General features: G+C 41.2%; 1 protein-coding gene across 1 annotated transcript in view; it reads left to right on the top strand.

Annotated features, from left to right (window-relative positions):
• Positions 1-20333, top strand: part of slc44a1b (solute carrier family 44 member 1b) — a gene marked incomplete at its 5' end in the record, with an annotated part of 28604 nt that extends 8271 nt beyond the window's left edge. The window contains 9 exons of the mRNA XM_071542063.1: positions 1525-1614; positions 2240-2397; positions 5209-5395; positions 8008-8176; positions 10703-10859; positions 15169-15252; positions 17046-17183; positions 17913-18149; positions 19154-20333. Of these exons, the coding sequence (XP_071398164.1) occupies positions 1525-1614; positions 2240-2397; positions 5209-5395; positions 8008-8176; positions 10703-10859; positions 15169-15252; positions 17046-17183; positions 17913-18149; positions 19154-19555 (1622 nt within the window). The remainder of the gene's footprint in view (positions 1-1524; positions 1615-2239; positions 2398-5208; positions 5396-8007; positions 8177-10702; positions 10860-15168; positions 15253-17045; positions 17184-17912; positions 18150-19153) is intronic.
• Between the last annotated feature and the right edge of the window lie 2070 nt (positions 20334-22403).

The following is a 22403-nucleotide window of genomic DNA, read 5'->3' as shown; positions in this document are numbered from 1 at the left end:
TAATGGGTGTCATTTTCCTGCCATTTCCTCACGTATTATGTGACCGGAACACAGGAACGCTTGCGGGACAGATGCTGCGTTCACGTCACACGGGAATAACTGTAGGAACGACTTGGCGGTTAAAAGCAACAACGGGGAAGTGTTCACCTGTTCAGACTCTTCTGACGTCAGGATTGAAGTAGTTGGGTCCTGCCGTAGCATTTATTAAGAGGCTTTATTTGAAATTAATTTATCATTCCCTACTCTCGACTGCAGTGATGTTCTTGTTGGTGGAAGTTGGAGGAATCTGGTTCCATCTCCCAAACCCCCGAGACAGGCCAAGGAACAGCTGACTAGATTATGGTGGTGATCTGGATCTGGGATTTCTACCATTAGAAGATTATCTATTTTTAGCCATAACTATGAAACTAATGAAGCTACAGGGTTTATTATAAATCTTAACGGGATGTTTGCAGGTTCAAGAAATCAATTTAACTTAAAACTGAAGTGATAGGAATGATTTCTTTGGGTGCTACAGCAAGTTGTTCAGTGTTGACAGAGGTTTGCACTCTCTGACTGCCTTCCTCTCATATTATAGTATGTTATGGTACTTTATGGTATATTATGTTATGGTATGGTACTTTATAGCAACCATTTGAAGCGTGGAGGAACTCTGGCTTACACTGACTGTCCAAAATACTAGAGACTCTTCCTCTTTTCATGATTCAAGATTCGATATTTCCTTTTATTGTCATTGGACAAGTACAACAAAATTGCGTTCAATGCAAAACAAATGATCAAATTGTAACAGTTAAACACTAGAAAGACATATGGATTTTGAGGGTCTAAGAGAAGTCCAAGAAACCATCAACTGAAAGGTTTAAATAAAGTAAAACTGCTATTTCTTTGCACGATTTTGAAATTCGAACAACTCTGGCTTATTAGAAGGATTTGGATCTAGGAAAAGTTATGAAGGAACATTTTAAAACCTGAAATATTTAAATTCTAAAATTCAGAACAGACAGTAGTGCTCGAAACACCAATAAACAAGTAATCTAAACAGTTAATATACTAATAAAACTGTTAAAACAAATAAAAACAGAGTGCAAAACACAGTGAGCAAAGTGCATTGTCAGCTTAAGGGCAGTTAATTTAAAAAGTTAAAAGTAGTTGTTAAAACTTTAAAAGTAGTAAAAGTCAGTCAGTCAGTATCATGTAAACAGTCAGATACCAGATCAAGAACACATTGTCCATATTGCAGAGATCATTATGGAGTCTTTATGAAGTCCACTGATAGGTGAATCCAGGTAAAAGCCATCAACCCTTATTGATTTCTCTTATTCAATCTATTTCAATCACAGAGAGTGATTGAAAGTTAAGCTTTGAAACAGCTGAGATGTGGATTGTGCCAAAGAGGCTGAAGCTCAGTATCAGGAAGATATTTTTAATGTTTTCTACATCCAAGACATGAGAGCTCACGGTGTTTTCCCTTGGATCTTTACTGATGTCTCCTTGTCTTTCCTCCTCCATGTTGCTGTGGTTCAGTCCTGTCCATGATCCTCATGGTGATCATCCGCTACATCTCGGCCGTCCTGGTCTGGATCCTCACCGCGCTGGTCGTCCTCGGCTCCCTGGGTGAGCTCACTTCCTGTCTAACTGCCGCCTCCTATTGGTTTCATTGTTGTGTCATTTATGGGGTTTTATTCCAAAATGCGTTTTACAAAAATGTAGCTACCTAAAATTTGTCATTCAGTGATTAAAAACACAATGACTCTATCCATTAAAATAGAACAATTTTGCATGCAAACATCTAAATATGACTCCTAACATATAGTAGTAACCTAATAATTTACTTTCATGCCAGCCACATTTTTCAAATGGTGGATATCTCATTTTGGAATGAAACTGTTCATTTACAGTAATTAAAGTGGACAAATATATTCTATTTTATAATGTCTTTAATTTAGTTACATTTTGGGAATTCATCGTTTAAAATAGATAATATTATTTGAAATAATATTTATTAATCATTAAGATTAAGATGCACTTTATTGATCCCCTAGGGGAAATTCAGAACATTTAAAAAATGTTTATTCTAGAAGTACAAGCTCTTCATTTATTCTGCAATAATTTAAGAGTGTGTTTTATTTTATTTTCTTTCTTTGAATTTCTTTACAAATTGAGTCAATAATGTTTTAAAAATAATAACGGAGAAACAAAAATAACAGTTAGAAAACGTGTGATGTGTCTGTCTGTGCAGCGGGAACCAGCGTCCTCTGGTGGCTGTACATCGACCACCGGTTATACGCCAACGACACGACGACTAAAGTGACGAAGGAGGAGAAAGAGGAGGTGGAGCTGAGCCGGGACAACGGCCAGGCCCTGCTGGTCTACGCCATCGCCGCCACCGTCTTCACCGTGAGTTTTCATCACTGCAGTATAGGGGGGACCTTGCGAGGCAGCTGGATTCGCGAGATCACGATCACGCGAGAATCCATCTTGCCAGGCTTCAAGTTATGCGTTTGTGGCACTGGGGCTGGAGTCAGTTTTTGAATTTCTGGTACTGATATTTTAAGCTGATTTAAGCTGCCATTTTATGTTGATTTTCCATTTTGATGTCCAAAAATAACAAGGATTCAGTGTTTCCCCCAGAATTGTATTCATATCAGGGTGGAAAATCCTCTGAAACAGCATTTAGAGCATCATGGGACACTAAAACTCTCCAAGGAAACCCAAATAATTTTAGGTGGGTTTAGCAGGTTTCATTGCGGGTTTTATAGACTGCCACCACTGAAGCTGTTAAAGCCGCTATGCCACGTTTTAACTGGAGATGTTCCAATACCATGTTTTCCTTCCCGATACCGATTCCGATACCTGAACTTGCGTATCGGCCGATACCGAGTACCGATCCAATACCAGTGCGTTAAAAAAAATATATATATTATTATTTTTTAACAGCTGTATACTACTAACCCTTTGTAAAACATGAACAAATACATACAGAGAATAAATACCATAGAACTTTATTATCTAGTTTGACAGTCATAACTGAAAAAGAACATAAATAAATAAATCTAGGAATAAATAACAATTCCTTTAAAAAACTGTTAAAGTGCAGCCACAATTTAGTAGGGGGCAGGGAGCAACGGGGCTGATGGGAAATGTAGTCTTAATGTGGAGAAACACTAGAACTAACAATACTACTGGAGTGAGATAGAGGAGACCAATCAGCTCCACCATGGACTCACTGGTTTACAGTCATTAGACCAAGATAGAAGATGATACACACAGCACCTTTTAAGTAAAATGTTTTGGTTCGGAAGGGAACCAGGGAGGAACCTCCATCATGTGGGAGGTGGGCGACATTGACGATATCTGATTGTTAATAAAAGGCCACTATCGGGACGTCCTGGTGGATCAGTGGTCCAAGGCACATACCATGAAACCACAATGTCCTGGGTTTGAATCCGGCCTGGGACCTTTGTCACATTTCATCCACTTTCTTTTTTTCTCACTTAAGTTTTTATTGAGTTTTCAAAAAGATTTAGCAGAGCAGCATATCAGCATCAACACTAACCCTAACCCGTCATGTCTCATATAAATGTTCCATTTTTCCCAGTTCTTTTTAAATGTATTCTCTTCGACTCTCAAAAGGTATGTCAACTTTTCCGTAACAAAAATGTCTCGGACAATTTCCAGCCACTGTTCCTGTTTCTGAGTGTTTACATGAAGCCAATTTCTGGTAACGGCTTTCTTACTTGCTGCAAGTAAAACTTTAGTCAAGTAGAGATCTTCTCTCATCACAACATCTTCAATGTTGCCAAGATACATCACAGGCCAGGTATTTTGGAATTTCATATCCCAAAATATTTTTAACAACCGCATTGACATTTTCCCAATATAGCCTTATCTTTGTACAATTCCAGAAAATATGCAAGTGGTCAGCCTCCATGCTCATTTCATCCACTTTCAATCTTTCCTGTCTCTCTCCACTTTCAACTATCAAAATAAAGACAAAAATCCCCCAAAAAAATAATCTTTGAAAAGGCCGATATCGGCTCAATACATCGACAAACTGATGTATCGTTGTAACTGTAATGTGGACTGGTGAAACATGGCTGCTGTGTGTTTATCTGGGCAGGAGGTTTGTCTTCTCTGAGCTTCTTTTTTGTCTTCCTCAGACTGTCTGCTCTCCCCAGCGCTATCAAACAAGATACTTCAGGTTTTCTTGTACTACATCGATTTCTTCTTTTTCATCTTCTGACGCTTTTCTCTGTTGCTTTTTGAGCTGCTTTCTCTTCTTCTGCACCAGACGTACAATTTCCTGCTGTCGTCCAGACTTCTTTGATTCGGAAAATGCTTTCTCTCTTATTTTTGTAAAACTGCAAACCTCTTTACTCTATAGAAACTTGCATCCTCAATTTATTTCTCTCTCTCTCTCTGTCTGTCTCTCTCTCTCTCTCTCTCTGTCTGTCTCTCTCTCTCTCTCTGTAAGTCTCTATTAATTCAGTTCACATCAGTTCAATGCATTTTATTGGCATGAAAGTTAAGAACAAGGTTTCCAAAGCCTCAAGATGAAAGACCAACATTTGCACATTAAATCTGCCTCTCTGCTTTTGTCTGTGTGTGGGTGTGTGTGTGTGTTTTCTTTTATTTCTGTCCTTATGAGGACAAAACATCCTCACATGGGTAGAAAGATGCAGAAAATCCTACAAAGTGAGGACATTTTTCTGCACCTCATTTTGACAAGGAGCTAATTTAGGGTTAGGACTTGGATTTGGGGTTAAGATTAAATTTAAGACCAGGGGTTTAAGGGTCTAAGTGTGTGTGTGTGTGTGTGTGTGTGTGTGTGTGTGTGTGTGTTATTGTATTTCTATACTTATGAGGACATAAAGAGATGAGGCGAATCCTCAAAGTGAGGACATTTTTCTGCTCTTGTTGGGGTTAACATTTTTAAGATTCATGCTTTCTCTCTCTCTCTCTCTCTATTTGTCTGTCTCTCTCCTTCCCTCTCTCTCCCTCTCTCTCTCTGTCTCTCTCTCTTTCCATCTCTCTGTCTCTCTCTCTCTCTGTCTCTCTCTCTGTCTGTGTCTCTCTCTATCTCTCTCTCTCTGTCTCTCTCCCTCTCTCTGTCTCTCCCCCTCTCTCTCTCTCTCTGTGTCTCTCTCTCTTGTCTCTCTCCCCCCCTCTCTCCCCCTCTCTCTCCCTCTCTCTCTCTCTCTCTCTCAGGTCATCCTCTTGCTGCTGATGCTGTTCATGAGGAAGCGGGTGGCGCTGACCATCGCTCTGTTCCACGTGGCGGGGAAAGTCTTCATCCACCTTCCTCTCCTCACCCTGCAGCCCTTCTGCACCTTCCTCGCCCTCCTGCTCTTCTGGATCTACTGGATCCTGGTGCTGCTCTTCCTGGGAACCAGCGGTCAGTGCTGGAGTCTGGGTTTCATATAGGAAAATATAAGAGAAGAGGAAAATGTATTGATCCTCGCCGGGAAATTGGGTCATTGCAGCAGAAAATATTAGTATAAATATTTAAATCCATGTTTAAAGGAGCAGGCCTGCACCAAGGGAGATGTGCCCTTTGGTCAACTTACTCATTAAAGGAGAAGTTCAGTGATTTTGTTCCTATATATAATGAGTCTCTTCATCCCTGTAGCTGTTGGACCCACAGACAGTATTGTCTGTAGCTGTTGGACCCACAGACAGTCTTGTCTCCAGTCAGCTGTCAGTTGAAGCTCCGCTGCCTCTCGCTGCAACAAAGAGTCCAAACTGTTTGTCAGAATATTCCAGAAAAGCCAGTCTGTGAAAACGATACGGAGAGCGACCGATGTATTTCTCTCCGCGGCCCGGAAAGCGGCGGCACCGACCGTTTCCCCTCGGCGGATCGTCTTCTACCGAACTCTACTGTGTACGATCTGACCCGACCGTCCAGAACTAGATCACTCCGCCAGGAACCGCCTTTCACCTCACAGCGGTCTGTGCTGCGGCAGAGAGAAATACAGGGTTCCTACGCAGGTCTGGAAAGTCTGGAAAAGTATTAAAAATGAATTTGATCTTTTCCAGGTCTTGAATAGTTTGGGCATTTGAAAAAATGTCTGGAAAAGTATGGAAAATGTTGCGGTTCAGGTCCGATACACACATAATTCTAGCTTTTATGTTGTTGTAGAGCCACTTTGAGTCCACAGTTTTTGTTGATGTGAAGAATAATGTTCAGATAGAGGGACGCTCTTATTACCCAGCCGCTGTCAGCATGCATTATATCAAATACCCACCAAAATCAAATCCGGTCAAGAACATAGGGTCTGGGAAAAATATGGAATTTTAAAATGGAAAGCGTGTAGGAACCCTGCCAATCATCTCACATATTCTGATATTTGTCTCTGTGAAGAACAATCTTCATCTATACAGTGATATGACCTAGTTAGCAGGGGCAAGATGTCTATCTGCGTAAATCATATTGAACACCAGACAAAATCTTCAAAACAAATCAAGGTCTGGAAAAAGTATGGAATTTTTTAATTGAAAATGTGTAGGAACCGTGGAAATAGTTCTGTGATTTCCTGATCAGTGAAAGTTGCGTAACGGAGGAAGTGAGTCATGTTTCCTCTCGACTCTGTGGAGACACAAACGTCTTTTCTGGAGATATTCTGACAAACAGTTTGGACTCATTGTTGCAGCAAGAGGCAGCGGAGCTTCAACTGACAGCTGACTGGAGACAAGACTGTCTGTGGGTCCAACAACTACAGGGATGGAAGTGACTAATTATACAGTATACTGGTCCAAAATCACCAAACTTGTCCTTTAAGTTTTGAGAACATACACACCAAATTCATCTCTGTGTTTGGGTTAGCTCTGGTGGCTCTGAGGCTCCATGCTAACACTCTGGCACTCACTGTGTTGAGTGATAGCAGGTGACTAAGCTGAAAAAGAGCATGAAGCTCACTTCACCTTCTCTGGATGAATAAAGGTAAAAGCTGCACCAGATATGTTCGTACTTTAGTGGCCCAAAGTAGCAGTGGGAGATAACTGAATTTGAAGGACTTCATTAATCATTACCCAGAAATCCTGTGCAGTGAGGTCAGTAAACTAAGTGTTGTCCTCAGCCATCGTTGGTGAGTCCAGCTTTCTCTGGACCCACTGCTGTTCAGGAGACTCTTCTGGATTTCTCTCTCTCTTCAGATCGGTCATTTGGACAAACAGGGAGAATCTACAGCGTCTCAGTTAGTGGGGATGAGACGCTCTGCTCTGCTGCACACACACTTCCTGGTTTAGGTTTAGGTTTATTAAGTACTCACATGGCAGCTGACAATTCATCTGAAATACATGAGCATCACAATACTGTTTAATTTAAAATATACACATCATGGTGAAAAGGAAAAGAATAATAGTCTCATAATACATTAGAAAACATGGTAGCACTTTACAATAAGGGTACATTAATTAAGGGTTAGTTAATGCTTAATAAACATTAACTAACCCTTAATTAACAGTTAACTAATGTGTCTGGTAATCATTTACTAATGGTGTTCATGTTAACTAAGGTATTAATTTATACATTATTTAATAGTAATCTTTATAAACTATTAAATAATGTATAAATTAATACCTTAGTTAACATGAACACCATTAGTAAATTACACATTAGTTAACTTTTAATTAAGGGTTGGTTAATGCTTATTAAGCATTAACTAACCCTTAACTTAGTGACCCTTATTGTAAAGTGTTACCGAAAACATTATAAAATAAAAAGGCAAACATTTCAACACATAGCCAGGTGAAAACAAGTAACAAAACCTGCACCAAAATATGAGCAAATATGTTTCCACGTACAGTATATACCTGCACATGTATGCACACACCTATACATACGTAAATATATAATACATATACCAATTTGTATACTCATCAAAAACAAAGGAAGAAAAAAATTGAGGCTGGATTTTTACATAAAAATGTCGCCTTGTGCAGAAAACATACGCAAAACAAGATAAATGTCTTATCTGCACATGGGTCCCGGTCTCTCTGCCTCTCCAGGGAACCCGATCCAGAACGAGGAGACGGGCCTGACGGAGTTTCGGCTGACCGGACCTCTGCAGTACCTGACCTGGTACCACGCCGTCGGCCTGGTCTGGATCAGCGAGTTCATCCTGGCCTGCCAGCAGATGACTGTGGCCGGAGCCGTGGTCACATACTACTTCACCAGGTCGGTCTGCCGTTTACACTCAGTGACCCTCATCTATCAATCTAACGTAGAAACCAGCGCAGATCCGAGTGCAGAAATCATCTCACGACAGGGTTCACAGGTGATTCATGAAATGTTCGTATCTCGTAAGAATGATCGGGCGTTGATAAATGTGGAGACTGAAAACAATCCTCATTTAAATATCACGCCCCTAGATATTCTGGGTTTAGAGGCCTCGCCCCCAGAGTTTACCACATGGTGATGCGTAATACGTCCAAGAAGAGAAACTTCTCCGACCTCGAAATGGAAACTCTAACGTCTAAAGTCCAATTGAACCAATTAGTTCTATTTGGCAGCCTGAAAAGTGGCATCAAAGGAAGTCGGAAAAATGCAGTATGGAAAGAAATCACAGCGTTGCCGTCGACAACCAAACTCCAGCTGAGGTTTGAATATTTAATTTATACATCCGTGATATGTATAGCCTATATATATGTAATAGTAATATATTAGCTTATATCGCAATTCTTTACATTTAGGTGAAGAAAAAATGGTCAGACCTCAAACAAGTAGGCTCACTCATCTCAAAATGAAAGAGAAATTCATCTTACACCAGAAAACTGTTAACCCCGTTAATTGCAAAACAATTTGAAAATACCTATTTATGTTAGGGACAGGCTATATGACACACAGTCGATGTAGGCCTTTACTAAATAGAATATTTTGCCATAGGCTACATATTTTTAAGTGATGAATATGTGGCTGCATATGCTTAGATGCCAGTCAGAATATATGGTCTAATAACAATTCTCCGACTCAGCCAGATTTACTCTGCTGCACCAAGTCCAGCTGACTGGAAAACTTGCTACACGAGTTGAGACTTGACGTGAGATTTGATCGCAGCCTCCGCTCACGTCCAAACTGATAAATGCCGAGCTTTGCGTGGAAATGAAACGTACGCCCGGTTTTCTGTCGTACGTTCGTTTCGTAGTGACACCGCCAGCGGCTGCTTCTTCTTCCTCGTTGGGGCGGAAAAGGGAAAGCTGGGGCAAGGGCTTTTCTTCAGTTTTAGGAAAGCGTTAGAAATATAGAGAAAAAACTGAGAAAAAATAGAGAGAAGAATCAGAAGGAAAGTAAGAGTAAGAAAGTAAAAAGGTGTAGGAGGTGCGTTTCTAATGGGACATTGTGCTTCTCCTGCTTTTGTTGTGAATTAAAGGTGCTATATCTGTGACTTTAACACCAATTAATAATAACTATTTATATGGCACTTTTCAAAACACAGTTACAAAGTGCTTTACAGACACATTTAAAATGCAAAGAGAATAAAACAAACTAAAAGCCATAAAAACAAATCACATTATAAAAACACAAATAGAGTAAAATGAACTAAAATGCCAAAAAATATAATGAAATCACTGAAAAGCAATTTTAAACAAGTGGGTTTTTAACAGTGATTTAAAAGACGATACAGAGTTTGTAGCCCTGATCTCCTCGGGCAAGTCATAAATCATCACCACATTTATTTTGAGACATTAGTGTAATTGCTGTAAACAGATGAGATCATTACAGAGTAGATTGTCAGCCTCTATCAGCCTCTACTCTGCATTCTTCGTTGTAGGAAGCAACGGGGCTTATGGGAAATGTAGTCTTAATATGGAGAAACACTAGAACTAACAATACTACTGGAGTGAGACAGAGGAGAACAGTCGTCTCCAACATGCTCTCACTGGTTTACAGTCATTAGACCAAGGAAGCATGATTCATCTGACAGTGACAGATTGATTTTTAAAAATACACAGAGCAGCTTAAACTTTTCTGGGAAGGGGAAACTGTCTTTTCTCTTGCCCCCCCTCCACAGAGAGGTCAGAGGTCAGGCTCAGCTACAGAATGGCTCAACTGAAGCTGGTAGGGATTCAGGGTCTTTGGTCAAGGACACATCAGCAGGGTGACAGGGGGGTTTGAACCAAGGTTATTATCGTTAACAAAAACTAACGAAATAACGAAAACTAGGTGTGAAAAAACATTTTCGTTAACTGAAATAAAAATAAAAACGAGGCTTTGCAAAAAAACGATAACTAACTGAAACTGTATTGTGTGTTTACAAAACTAACTAAAATAAACTAAAATTATAGAGAAAATGTCTTTAGTTTTCGTCTTTGTCTATTTATTTCACACATAAGCCTAGTATTTTGGGTGGATATGAAATCTAGCTTCCAATTTTTTTTTTTTCAATTTTTTTTTACCTTTTTGAATCTCGCCCCTGACAAATACCCCATATTACAAAAAAGGACTAAAACTAACACTGAAACTAATAAAAACTAAACTAAAACTAAGCATCTTCAAAAAATAAAAACTAAACTAAACTAGCAAACCCGCTTTAAAAACGAATTAAAACTAAACTGAAATTGAAAACAAAAAGTCAAAACGAAATAAAAATAAAAACTAATGAAAAATGCAAAACTATAATAACCTTGGTTTGAACCCAGTCCTGCCTCACCACTGATGTCCAGCTCTCAGGAATTAATGAATTAATCAACTTTTGTGTTTCAGGGACAAGAACAGGCTCCCCGTGACGCCCATCCTGTCGTCGGTGCTGCGGCTGGTGCGGTACCACCTGGGCACCGTGGCCAAAGGCTCCTTCATCATCACCCTGGTCAAGGTCCCCCGCCTCATCCTCATGTACATCCACAACCAGCTCAAAGGAAAGGTACCGGCCGCAGATTAAACCTCATTTCAGCACTTTGAAAACTCTGCAGACACACACAGCAATTACAAAGAGATAAGGCCCGACTTTATTAATCCCGGGGGGGAAATCGTCTCGTTACAGCAGTGCAGAATAAAGGCCTGAATGAAGAGTAAGAGGTATTAAAGGATATGAATAAAAAGGTAATAAAGGCTGGGAATAAAACTACAATAAAATTAAACATTATTAAAGGTAGAGCGTCTTCATCTTCATGCTACCAAAGAGTTTCTGCTGGCTAAAGAGAATTCTTCTGATTCACGGCTTCACTGATGACATCTTTGCAGATTTTATAACAGTGGTAATAATAATAATAAACTTGAATTGTATAGCACTTTTTGTAAAAGAGATCACAAAGTGCTTGACAATCAAATAAAAACAGCATGATAAAATAAAAGAAGTAAAAAAAAAGGATGTGCAAATGTAAATTAACTATTCAAATTATCAGATTTACTGATGGATACTAACACTGCAAAAGTGACACTTAAACCAGGTGTCAGTTAACTGTGTGTAAATGCACAGATATATTATTGTCATTTTTAGGGGCATTTCAGCGTTTTGTCATCACTTGAAGACCAGATGGTGAAAAGAAAAGTAGCATTCAAATCCCATTCAAATGTATTTACTCAGGGAAAGTTTACAGCATCCTGCTTCACATTCACACAGTTCAGCACTTTCACACTGGGAGCTGCCCAGTAAGCATCTTGCTTAAGAGCACGATGACAGTTGTTTTTTTATGGGTTTTTTTTTCAGATATGTTGATAAGTAAGTAAGTAAAAAAATAAAAATGAAGTAAAAACAAATGCAAGTTATGCACAATATCAGATCAAGAACAACCAATACCATTAAAAAAATAATAAAAATAGAACTTTTCAACTCTCAAACACACATGTATGCACATTACATAATAATAAGAATAGACACAGAGATGACATGAGATCCTAGGCTAGTTAAATCCCCTTGTCAGAGTAGAAGAGACATCTGGACCACTCAGAGGTGGGGACTCGAGTCACATGACTTGGACTCTAGTCAGACTCAAGTCACACTTTTAGTTGCTTGAGGCTTGACTTGATGCATGAAGAAAAGACTTGAGACTGAAGTTAGAGGTTCTGGTGACTTGGGACTTGACTCTGACTTGTACTCTGATGACTTGAAAAGGTTTCTAAAGTCTTGACTTGAGATCTTGTGTTTGTGTAAATGACTTAGATTGAAAGTGATGAGATTTGTTCCAGCAGACGACTGGTTTTTAAATTCTGTTTTCTGAATTTGTATGGAATGATTGAATTTATTGAAGTTGAAACTGATTATAGAAATCAAGCTCATGATGCTCTTACCAAGTTTTTATCCTATTAAAACCATATTGCATTGAAAAGTCCTAGATATTTAGTTTTCTTTAAGATATTAAATTGATACTGGACTCTTGATTTGTTCTGACTTGACTTGTTCTACATTTAGACTACAAAGTTGACTTGATCACACCTCTGGGACCAATTTATGCAAGGAAGGGTTCGCAAATTTTAAAGAACACATAATCTCTGAAGGCAGCAGTTAAAGAGGGAGTGTAAAATAAAAGGAATAAACCTGTATCTAAACAGAATTCCATCTGTAAGACTTGCTGGCTGGGTTAACGCCCCGCAGCTCATTAAATCTGTTCTGGACTCCCAACAAACAAATGAACAACAACACCACATCTCATTACAGCATAACGAGAGCAATAACGAGTTACCGGTTATGCAATTTCATAAAGATGAGTTTTCCGCTGTGTTCTCGGGCCGCTCGGCTCAGTATTTAGACTCTCTGATCACAAAAACTCAAATCCCCTTTGGTCTGTAAGCTCAGCAGCAGTTTAACTCACAGGTAGAAACTCATTCATGCTGATCCAGCTGCTTTCCAGCTGAATTAACACGTCAGATATCTGGATCGAGTCTCGGTCTGATTTAGCTGGATTACACGAGGCATTTGGCATTAAAATGTGTCTGCAGTACACACGCTGAAATGGGATTTCTGTGTCCCTCAGCAGAACACAGATTGCGGTGCGCATCGCTTCCTCCTGTAATATTTATGTCTTCTAAAACCGACAGTAAACACCTCGTCTCCCCTGTTCCCCGTCCACCGGCAGCCTGACAATCCATTTTCAACCAGTGTGTTGCTGTCAGAGCCTGTTTGATGTCAACTTTTTCACGATCACGATATTGTCTCCATATTTTACCGCAATATATGATTTTGTTATTGCATTGCTGGGGATGGGGCTCATAATGCCTCGTTTATACAGTGGCTTCGGGAAGTATCCAGACCCCTGCACCTTTTTCCACACTTTGTTGTGTTATAGACTTAAAGCTCCATATTCTCCACTGTCCAGAGTTTTATTTTGTGTCTTGAGGTCCATTCAAAGCTGTGTGTGTGGAGTCATGAACCAAAAACACTCTCAATCCATTTTTCCACGTTCATTTTCCAGCATCTGTCTGAGCCTTACCAAGAACAGGCAGTTTCTGTCGCAGTGTCTTTAAGGCTCATTAATATTAATGACCCTCTGTTACGATCGGCTAACCGTTTCCAGAGTGAAACGTGAGACGCCGCGGCCCGGCGGCTACAGGTAGGGAAAACTCTCCGGTAATAAACAATGACAACCGCTCAACCGCTTTGAAAAAAACACTTTGTTAGTCTATTATTTCTTACAAAAATGATAATGAGCGAACCTTTGTGACGCCACAAAATTACGGAAGTCCAAACGGCTCGTTTAGAGGCTCGCTGCACTAATATGGATTGTGTGGATTTAGTTTTGATACTTTCACCATGTTTAGATAGACCATCCAACTCCTTTATCACCACAGAGGAAGAGGAGTCCTGCTTTACACCATGTGGACCTTTAATTTATAATTGATTTATTTAATTTTTTTGCCATCAATCTACACACAATACTCCATAATGACAAAGCAAAAACACCTTTTTAGACGTTTTATTATGTAGATAAAAAAAAAAAAAAAAAACTCATTTATATAAGCATGCAGATCCTTTGTTCAGTACTTTGTAGAAGAGTAAATTAAGTCTATAACACAACAAAGTGTGGAACAAGTGAAGGGGTCTGAATACTTTCTGAAGCCACTGGATCATTAACAAATCATTTTTAAAGATCCAATACATTTTTAGTGCATCTCGGCAGCCTTTTGGACATGAAACAGCCGTTCGTTTTATGTCCTTTTCCCCGGTTCCATAATGTGGAGTGGAGACTCTTTGCATTTCCACTTTGTTATTAATGTGCTTATATGTGACTCCAGAGCTGTTCGGGTGATTGGATGTTAAATTAGGGGTCGACTGATGTGGGTTTTTGGAGGTTGATACCGATATTAATGTTTAAATTTGACCGTTTTTCTTTGTTTTTCTCAAGATTTTTATTCTCATCAGGGTGGAAAAGCCTCTGAAAAGCATTTAGAGCATCATGGGACACTAGAACTCTCCATTGAAACACAGACTAATGATAATAATCAGGTTCAGGTCTTCCCATAGACAACCAGTGTAGTATTGATCAATTCTACAATAACTCTGGAGTCAATCACTCGGCATCTTATCTATCATATCAGACTGGACCAGATCCAGTTTAATAACAGGACAATATCAGACCAGATATCAGCAAAATCAGCCCTCTCTTTAATGTGTCTTGGATGTGTGTACACCTTGATGCATTTTTCTCTCTCTCTCCCTCTCTCTCTGTCTCTCTCTGTCTGTCTCATTCTCTCTCTCTCTGTCTCTCTCTCTCTTCCTCTCTCTCTCTCTGTCTCTCTCCCTTTCTCTCTCTCTCTCTCTCTCTCTCTCTGTCTCTCTCTGTCTGTCTCATTCTCTCTCTCCCTGTCTCTCTCTCTCTGTCTCTCTTCCTCTCTCTCTCTCTCTCTGTCTCTCTCTGTCTGTCTCATTCTCTCTCTCTCTGTCTCTCTCTCTCTTCCTCTCTCTCTCTCTGTCTCTCTCCCTTTCTCTCTCTCTCTCTCTCTCTCTCTCTCTGTCTGTCTCATTCTCTCTCTCTCTGTCTCTCTCTCTCTGTCTCTCTTCCTCTCTCTCTCTCTCTGTCTGTCTCATTCTCTCTCTCCCTGTCTCTCTCTCTCTGTCTCTCTTCTCTCTCTCTCTCTCTCTCTCTCTGTCTCTCTCTGTCTGTCTCATTCTCTCTCTCTCTGTCTCTCTCTCTCTTCCTCTCTCTCTCTCTGTCTCTCTCCCTTTCTCTGTCTGTCTCATTCTCTCTCTCTCTCCTCTCTCTCTCTCTTCCTCTCTCTCTCTCTCTCTCTCTCAGGAGAATGCATGTGCTCGCTGCATGCTGAAAACCTGTATCTGCTGTCTGTGGTGTTTGGAGAAGTGCCTCAACTATCTCAATCAGGTAAAACAAACAAAGAAATTATCTCCTTCTCCTCCTCTCTCTCTCTCTGTTTTCACATGGATTTTAAGATTGAAACTGGACTAAAACCGAGCTGTATTGTGAGTTATGATATAAATTTTTAAAAATCCTTCCTTTCCTTCTACAAGTCAAACTCTTGCAGAAGACACAGCAGACATCAGAAGTCTACACTCCCTTTGAAGTTTTCTAGTTTTTAGAGATCTGCTTTGACATCTGAAATGAAAAACAACATTAAATCAGAGTTTTTCCCTTTCATTTGGATATAATAACCAGCAAAATGACCATTCTCTGACAGTGTATTAAAAATGGAAAACTAAAACAGATCTCTCTCAAACTTTACCTGCTAAGCCTGGGAAAAAACGGCAAAAACTTGAGATTTGCTTCAGAAAAAGTGGATTCTGGATGGAAAACTTTATTTGTAAAGCCTGGGAAAAAAGCCAGTGTGCTTTATTTTTGTGATAGTTGAGTTTTACAGGAATATGTTTGTTGCAAATTGCAAACTATGCGTGCGTCTTGTAAGCCCATGTGGGATGTATCAATACGGATGTTCCCATGTGCATGAAATAAAATCAGTCATTTAGTCGTTCAGTCAAACCAGTCACATCTTCCTCTTCCTTCTTCCATCGGTCCACAGTCTCTCTCATGTCTCCAGTTTGTACTAAATCCAGCAGCTGGGATGTTGACAGGGGAAATCACATGACTCCAGTTCTGGCATATCACTGGTTATCTGTTAGCTTTAGGATTCAGTTATGAAGCAGAGTCTGGTCTGAGTCCAAGCTGCATTACAGTGAGCCAAAGTCTAGACCCTAGGTACTCAATTCTGGTCCTCAAAGTCCGGTGTCCTGCAGGTTTTTGAACCTCCCTGATAGTTAATGAGCCACACCTGGAGAGACGAAAACCTGCAGAGCATCGGCCCTCGAGAACTGGATTTGACCCCTGGACCAGACCCGAGGTCTAGGTACTCAGTTCTGGTCCTTGAGATCCGGTGTTCCTCCCTGATAGTTAATGAGCCACACCTGGTTTACCTGCTACTACTACTGCTGCTAGTACTACTACTACTGCTACTACTACTGTTACTATTACTGCTGCTAGTACTACTACTACTGCTACTACTACTGTTACTATTACTGTTGCTAGTACTACTACTACTGCTACTACTACTGTTACTATTACTGCTGCTAGTACTACTACTACTGCTACTACTACTGTTACTATTACTGCTGCTAGTACTACTACTACTACTACTATTTCTACTACTACTGCCACTACTACTACTGCTACTACTACTACTACCATTCCTACTACTACTGCTACTGTTGCTAGTACTACTATTACTACTACTACTGTTGTTACTATTACTGTTGCTAGTACTACTACTACTACCATTCCTACTACTACTGCTGCTAGTACTACTACTACTTCTACTACTACTGTTGCTAGTACTACTACTACTGATACTACTACTGTTACTATTACTGTTGCTAGTACTACTACTACTGCTACTACTATTACCATTTCTACTACTACTGCTACTGTTGCTAGTACTATTATTACTGCTACTACTACTGTTAATATTACTGTTGCTAGTACTAATACTACTACTACTACCATTCCTACTACTACTACTACCACTACTATTACTGCTTGCTGTTGTTTGATTGTTGAAGCTCTTTATGCAGTGTTAAACAAATAGTTAAGTAATTATCATTATTATTCCTGAGGCTCATCACCATTTCTTTTTCCCGTCTCTCTTCTCCTTTATCTTTTCCTCCCAGAATGCATATGCAGCCACAGCCATCAACAGCACCAGTTTCTGCACGTCGGCGCGTGACGCCTTTGTGATCCTGGTGGAGAACGCGCTGCGGGTGGCCGCCATCAACGCCGTCGGAGACTTTGTTCTCTTCCTGGGGAAGGTAAGAGGGCGGCCGGCCGAGCCTAACGAAGGCAGGAAACCCGATTTAATTGGCGTTTCATTCCTGGTCCCGGACGGTAATTTGAGCTCCGAGTGACAGAGGAGAGAGAAACTGTCAGGCTGAACTGAGGAGAGAGTGAGGAAGACGAGGACTGAATTTAGCCTCTGAATTATTATTTATGGGACTTTATTTTCTGTCTCTGTCAGGTTTATATGAATATTATTCACTTTAAGCATCTTATTCTGCCAGATTTTAATACTTCTAAATGACAAACGCTGTGCAAAAATAAATCAGAAAACCCTCTAACCCAAGAGAGACAACTCTCGCACACACACACACACACACTCGCTCTCTCACACACACACATATACACACACACATACACATCCACACTCTCTCTCACACACTCCCACGCATACACACTTGCTCACACACACACAGACTGCCTCACACATTCCCTCGCACACGCACACATACACACACACATTCTCTCTCTCACACACACACACACTGTATCTCACACATGTATACACACACTCTCTCTCTCACACACACACACCGTCTCTCTCTCACACACACACATACACATCCTCTCACACACATACACACACACTCTCACACACACATACACACACCCTCACCTGTCTGAACCAGAAGCTGCAGCAGCGGTCTGTCCTCTGTGTGTGTGTGTGTGTGTGTGTGTGTGTGTGTGTGTGTGTGTGTGGTCAGGTCCTGATCGTCACGTCGACGGCGTTCGCCGGTGTTTTGCTGCTGAACTACCAGCGGGACTACGCCGAGTGGCTCCTCCCCCTCATCATCGTCTGTCTGTTCGCCTTCCTGGTGGCCCACTGCTTCCTGTCCATCTTTGAGATCGTGGTGGACGTCCTGTTCCTCTGCTTCGCCATCGACACCAAGTACAACGACGGCACGCCGGGCAAAGAGTTCTACATGGACAAAGCCCTGATGGTGAGGTGGCAGTGCGGTCCGGTCTGTGTGGGCCTGGAGGCTCAGCCTGTTTGTATGATGTCTGATGAAAAAGTCACGCAGCCTTGATTTGTACTATAGCTACGCATTGATTCGTACCTATGCGTTGATTCGTACTACCCCTCCGTATTGATTCATACTAAAAACCTATGTGTTGATTCGTTGATTTGTACTATACCTATGTGTTGATACGTACTATACCTATGTGTTGATACGTACTATACCTATGTGTTGATACGTACAATACCTATGCGTTGATTCGTACTATACCTGTGTTGATTAGTTGATTCGTACTATACCTATTCATTGATTCGTACTATACCTGTGTTGATTCTTGATTCGTACTATACCTATGCATTGATTCGTACTATACCTCCGTAGTTATTCGTAATATACCTATGTGTTGATTTGTAATATACCTACAGTACTGTGCAAAAGTCACCTTAGACTTTTTATATACATTTTGTCTTAGGTGTTTATTTGTTTTCTGCATTAGTGTGTCAGTAGACTGCTTTTTATAGTAACTTTTTTTGTTTTTTTTGAAAGTATTTTTGCTTTATTTTTTTTAAATGTGCCTAAGACTTTTGCACAGTACTGTAAGTGTTGATTCGTTGATTTGTAATATCCCTCCGTATTGATTCGTACTATACAAGTTCAAGTTTGTTTGTTTATTTAAATAGCCCTTTATCACAAGCATGTCTCAGAGGACTTTACAGAGAATGAGCCTAGCTAGATCTAACTAAACTCAATCAGTGGTGAACAAAAACAAAAGCTTTTTGTATAAGTATGACTACGAATTTGATATGAGATTACCCTGTGAATACCGCTCTGTTTGCCCTTCTCTTGACTCCGCCCTTCTCTTTGTCCCCGCCCCTCTATATCTGTCCCCGCCCCTCTCTAATTATGTTCCTGCCCTTCTATTTATATCCCCACCCCTCCCCTCTTTATTTGCCCCGCCCCTCTGCATCTGCCCCCGCCTTCTGCAGGAGTTTGTGGAGAGCAGCAGGAGGCTGGAGCGGGTGGTGGAGCGCGGGCGGAGCCGGGCCAAGGAGGCGGTGTCGGAAGGAGCCGAGATGAAGCCCATGGTGAGTGACAGCGGCGGGGGCGTGGCCGGGGCCAAGGAGGCGGGGGAGGGCCTGGACGGAGGCGGGGGCGAGTGGGAGGAGCTGCAGGAGTTCCACGTCTACTACCTGATGGTGGGGGTGCTGGTGGACTGGGTGCTGACGGAGCAGAGCACCCTGGTCCTCTGCCTCAGCGAGGACATGGTCCTCTTCCTCTGCGTCTACCTGCCCACCTCCACGCTCTTCCTCTTCGTCACTCTGCTCCAGAATCCTCACCCGTCCGCCTCCTCCTCCGCCGCCAAATCGGCCTCCGTCGCCGCGAGCTAACAGCTGCATGCTAACGAACACGTGCTAACCGACGCATGCCAACGAACACACGCCGTCCGAAGCATGCCGACGGACGAACTAACCGCATGCTTCCTAACCTGACTCACCCCACTCATCATCATCATCATCCTCATTTGGACTAAACTGTTTCCTGACTTTCTTTGTATTTATTTTTAAAATGTTTCGTTATTTTTTTATTTCGCCTGTTCGTTTCCTAGCTCTGCTCAACTTGAAGTGTTGCTCTGTTGCGTGTGTTTTTCTTTCTTGCCTTATCATCACCATGGTGCTTTCTGGAGGAGAGGGACTTGGCGGTGCGGATAATAAGCTGTCAGACTAGAAAGAGGGTGGGTGGAGGATGGGGGGGGGGGGGGCACTGAACAGAGAAATGAAGAATTTCGAGCCCCCCCTCCTCCTCCCTTTCTCCCCAAACACAGTCACCGCTGCCAGCCTTTAGTTGGAGGCGTTGGGTGGAGATGGATCGCTCCCAGCAGGTCTGGAGCGACAGCTGTAGTTAGTGAGAGCCGCTCTGACTCTTCTGTTTACGTGGAGGTTTGGCCTTTCTGTCCGAGTCTAGAAACACAAACTAGAAACTAGTCGTAAAAATCTGTCTGTTATCGGCCCTCCTTCCACTGCGCATCAACATGCTCCTCCTATCTGGATCATCTCTAGATATTATTAACTGGATCGGATTTACACCTGGTGCTAAAGGACAGTTCTAGTATGATTTGAGTTTTTGCTTGTTTTTTTTACGTTTTCCGTCCCTTTAAAGGTATAATATGTAACATTTCCGCATTAAAATATCTAAAAACGACTAGACCTATGTTATATATTTTTTTGAGTTGTGTGCTTACATTATCCCAACATGTTTCCAACAATGTTCAAACCCAGAGAAATACGTAATTTTATTCAAGGTAACGGTGCATTTCATTTGGTCGCCTGTCAATGGCGCCATATCCCCTTTACCCCCTAACTTCCTGTCATGGCGTCATATCCCCTTTACCCCCTAACTTCCTGTCATGGCGTCATATCCCCTTTACCCCCTAACTTCCGGGGAAACACGGGAAACACCAGATGATCCGTCAGAGAGTGAGGAAGGAAGTCGGCCAGCTAGCTAGCTAGCCGCTCTAGCCGCTCTGTTGTTTTTTTCATTCTATTGTTTTTATCGCTCACTGTGACGGATCACGATTATTCATTCCTGTTTGCTGAGCGTTCTGTCGCTGAAGCTGTCCCCGTAAAAAAAACTCCCATGATCCCACGCTACTTCACGACGTCATCAAACTACGTCTTTTGTTATTGTTTTGATTGAGAGACCCCTAGCGGCAGAAATGACATACTGTGTGTTTAAATTAAATCTTTCAACCAATAGTTAATGTTGAAATCCTTGAAAGTTTGTGAATTTGAGAAAAAAAATCAAGTTTTTGAAAATAGACATACTAAATAGACATGGGTTATGTCGTGTTGAGTCCTTGAATTTGAGGGAATTGGGCCTGGAAAGTCCTTGAAATGTCCTTCAATTTGATATTTAAGAAGGTGTGGGAACCCTGGTATCTATATGTGGATTGGAGACGCTTCGCATTTACACTTTCTGACCCCCTCTGGAGGTGGTGTGTGTGGTTGGACCTTCGGTGCTTCTACAACTCGATTTAACGCGTGTTTGCTCTGTCTGAATCTAATCTGATCACCCTGGATGCGTGTTAACGCCGGTGGAAGGAGGATCATTTATAAAAGACAGTTTCACTTCCTCAGTTCTCCCATTTTGTAGCGGTTCCCTAAAGTAGGCGATGTAGCTTCAAACTTTAGATAAGGTTTAGAAGTGGAGGGCAGGCTCCGCGTCCTTAACCGGCTGTTCTGATGGATGTCAAGCTTCCTGGTTTCAAGATAGATCAGACTCTAACCACCTGACTACCCATAATGCTCAACTCTCACTTTCATTTCCCTCGTAACCACTTCACTGCCCTCCATTTTTCATTCTTCCTTCCTGCTTTCAAAATTAATTTGACCTTTTTTTCCACCCTCCCCATCCACTCATCAACCAAAGACTTTTTAAAGATAAAGTATGAGCTGCTGTGAACGGAATAATAAGACCTGAATCACTTTGCTTTTCCAGGCTCCGGGAACAAGTTCAGCTTGACCAAAATCACCGAATGGGACTTTTTAAAAAAAAAAAAAGACATTCCAAAATGTTTATTTTTACCAATGTGTAACATGTTTACTATGGTTTCACTCCAGGGAATACAATATTTTAATAAGAAACTGTAAAAAAAATAACAATGTAATGAAGCACTTTATATTGAAGCGCTGCATATTTTAAAAAGGCTGATGCATTTTTCGTAGTGATGTCCTTTTTTATAAGACTAAAAACAACGATTGCCATCTAGTCAGAACACTGTACTAATAGGTCTTGAGTCACTTTTCGGTTGTTAACGTTTTTGCATAGCGAGTTTTCTTTTTGGTCGGGCGCCTCCGGTGGCGAGGCGCTCCGCTAATCACGTTGACGACAAAGCACTTAAACGTGTGTTTTTAATCAACCACTGAAAACCTAATCACGCTAGACAGACTCTCGTGTTGGATTCTGGATTTCATTCTGCATCAACCAAGGAAGGAAGGAAGGAAGGAAGGAAGGAAGGAAGGAAGGAAGGAGCGCTCTCATGTCATCAGATGTTTTTACTAGAGTGAATGAGGGGCGGGGTCTTTTTTGCAGCTTACTACTTCTCTGTACTGTATGTGTGAACACAAACTGACTCTCTGTATGGACTACTGAGTTATTTTCCCCCCAAGTTACATCACCGGTCTCTGTAGGACACCTTGCTGAATGTGTAGGTGGGGCTAAAGAGATGAAGTATGCCAA

The sequence above is a fragment of the Centroberyx affinis genome, unplaced genomic scaffold (genome assembly GCF_046629955.1).
Source record: "Centroberyx affinis isolate AG114_WGS23_722 - 3 ecotype Tasmania unplaced genomic scaffold, CSIRO-AGI_Caff_v1 ptg004004l_1, whole genome shotgun sequence".
In the NCBI taxonomy this organism is placed as follows: Eukaryota; Metazoa; Chordata; class Actinopteri; order Beryciformes; family Berycidae; genus Centroberyx; species Centroberyx affinis.
Note: the sequence above shows the minus strand (reverse complement) of the source record. Positions and strands in the feature narration are given on the sequence as shown.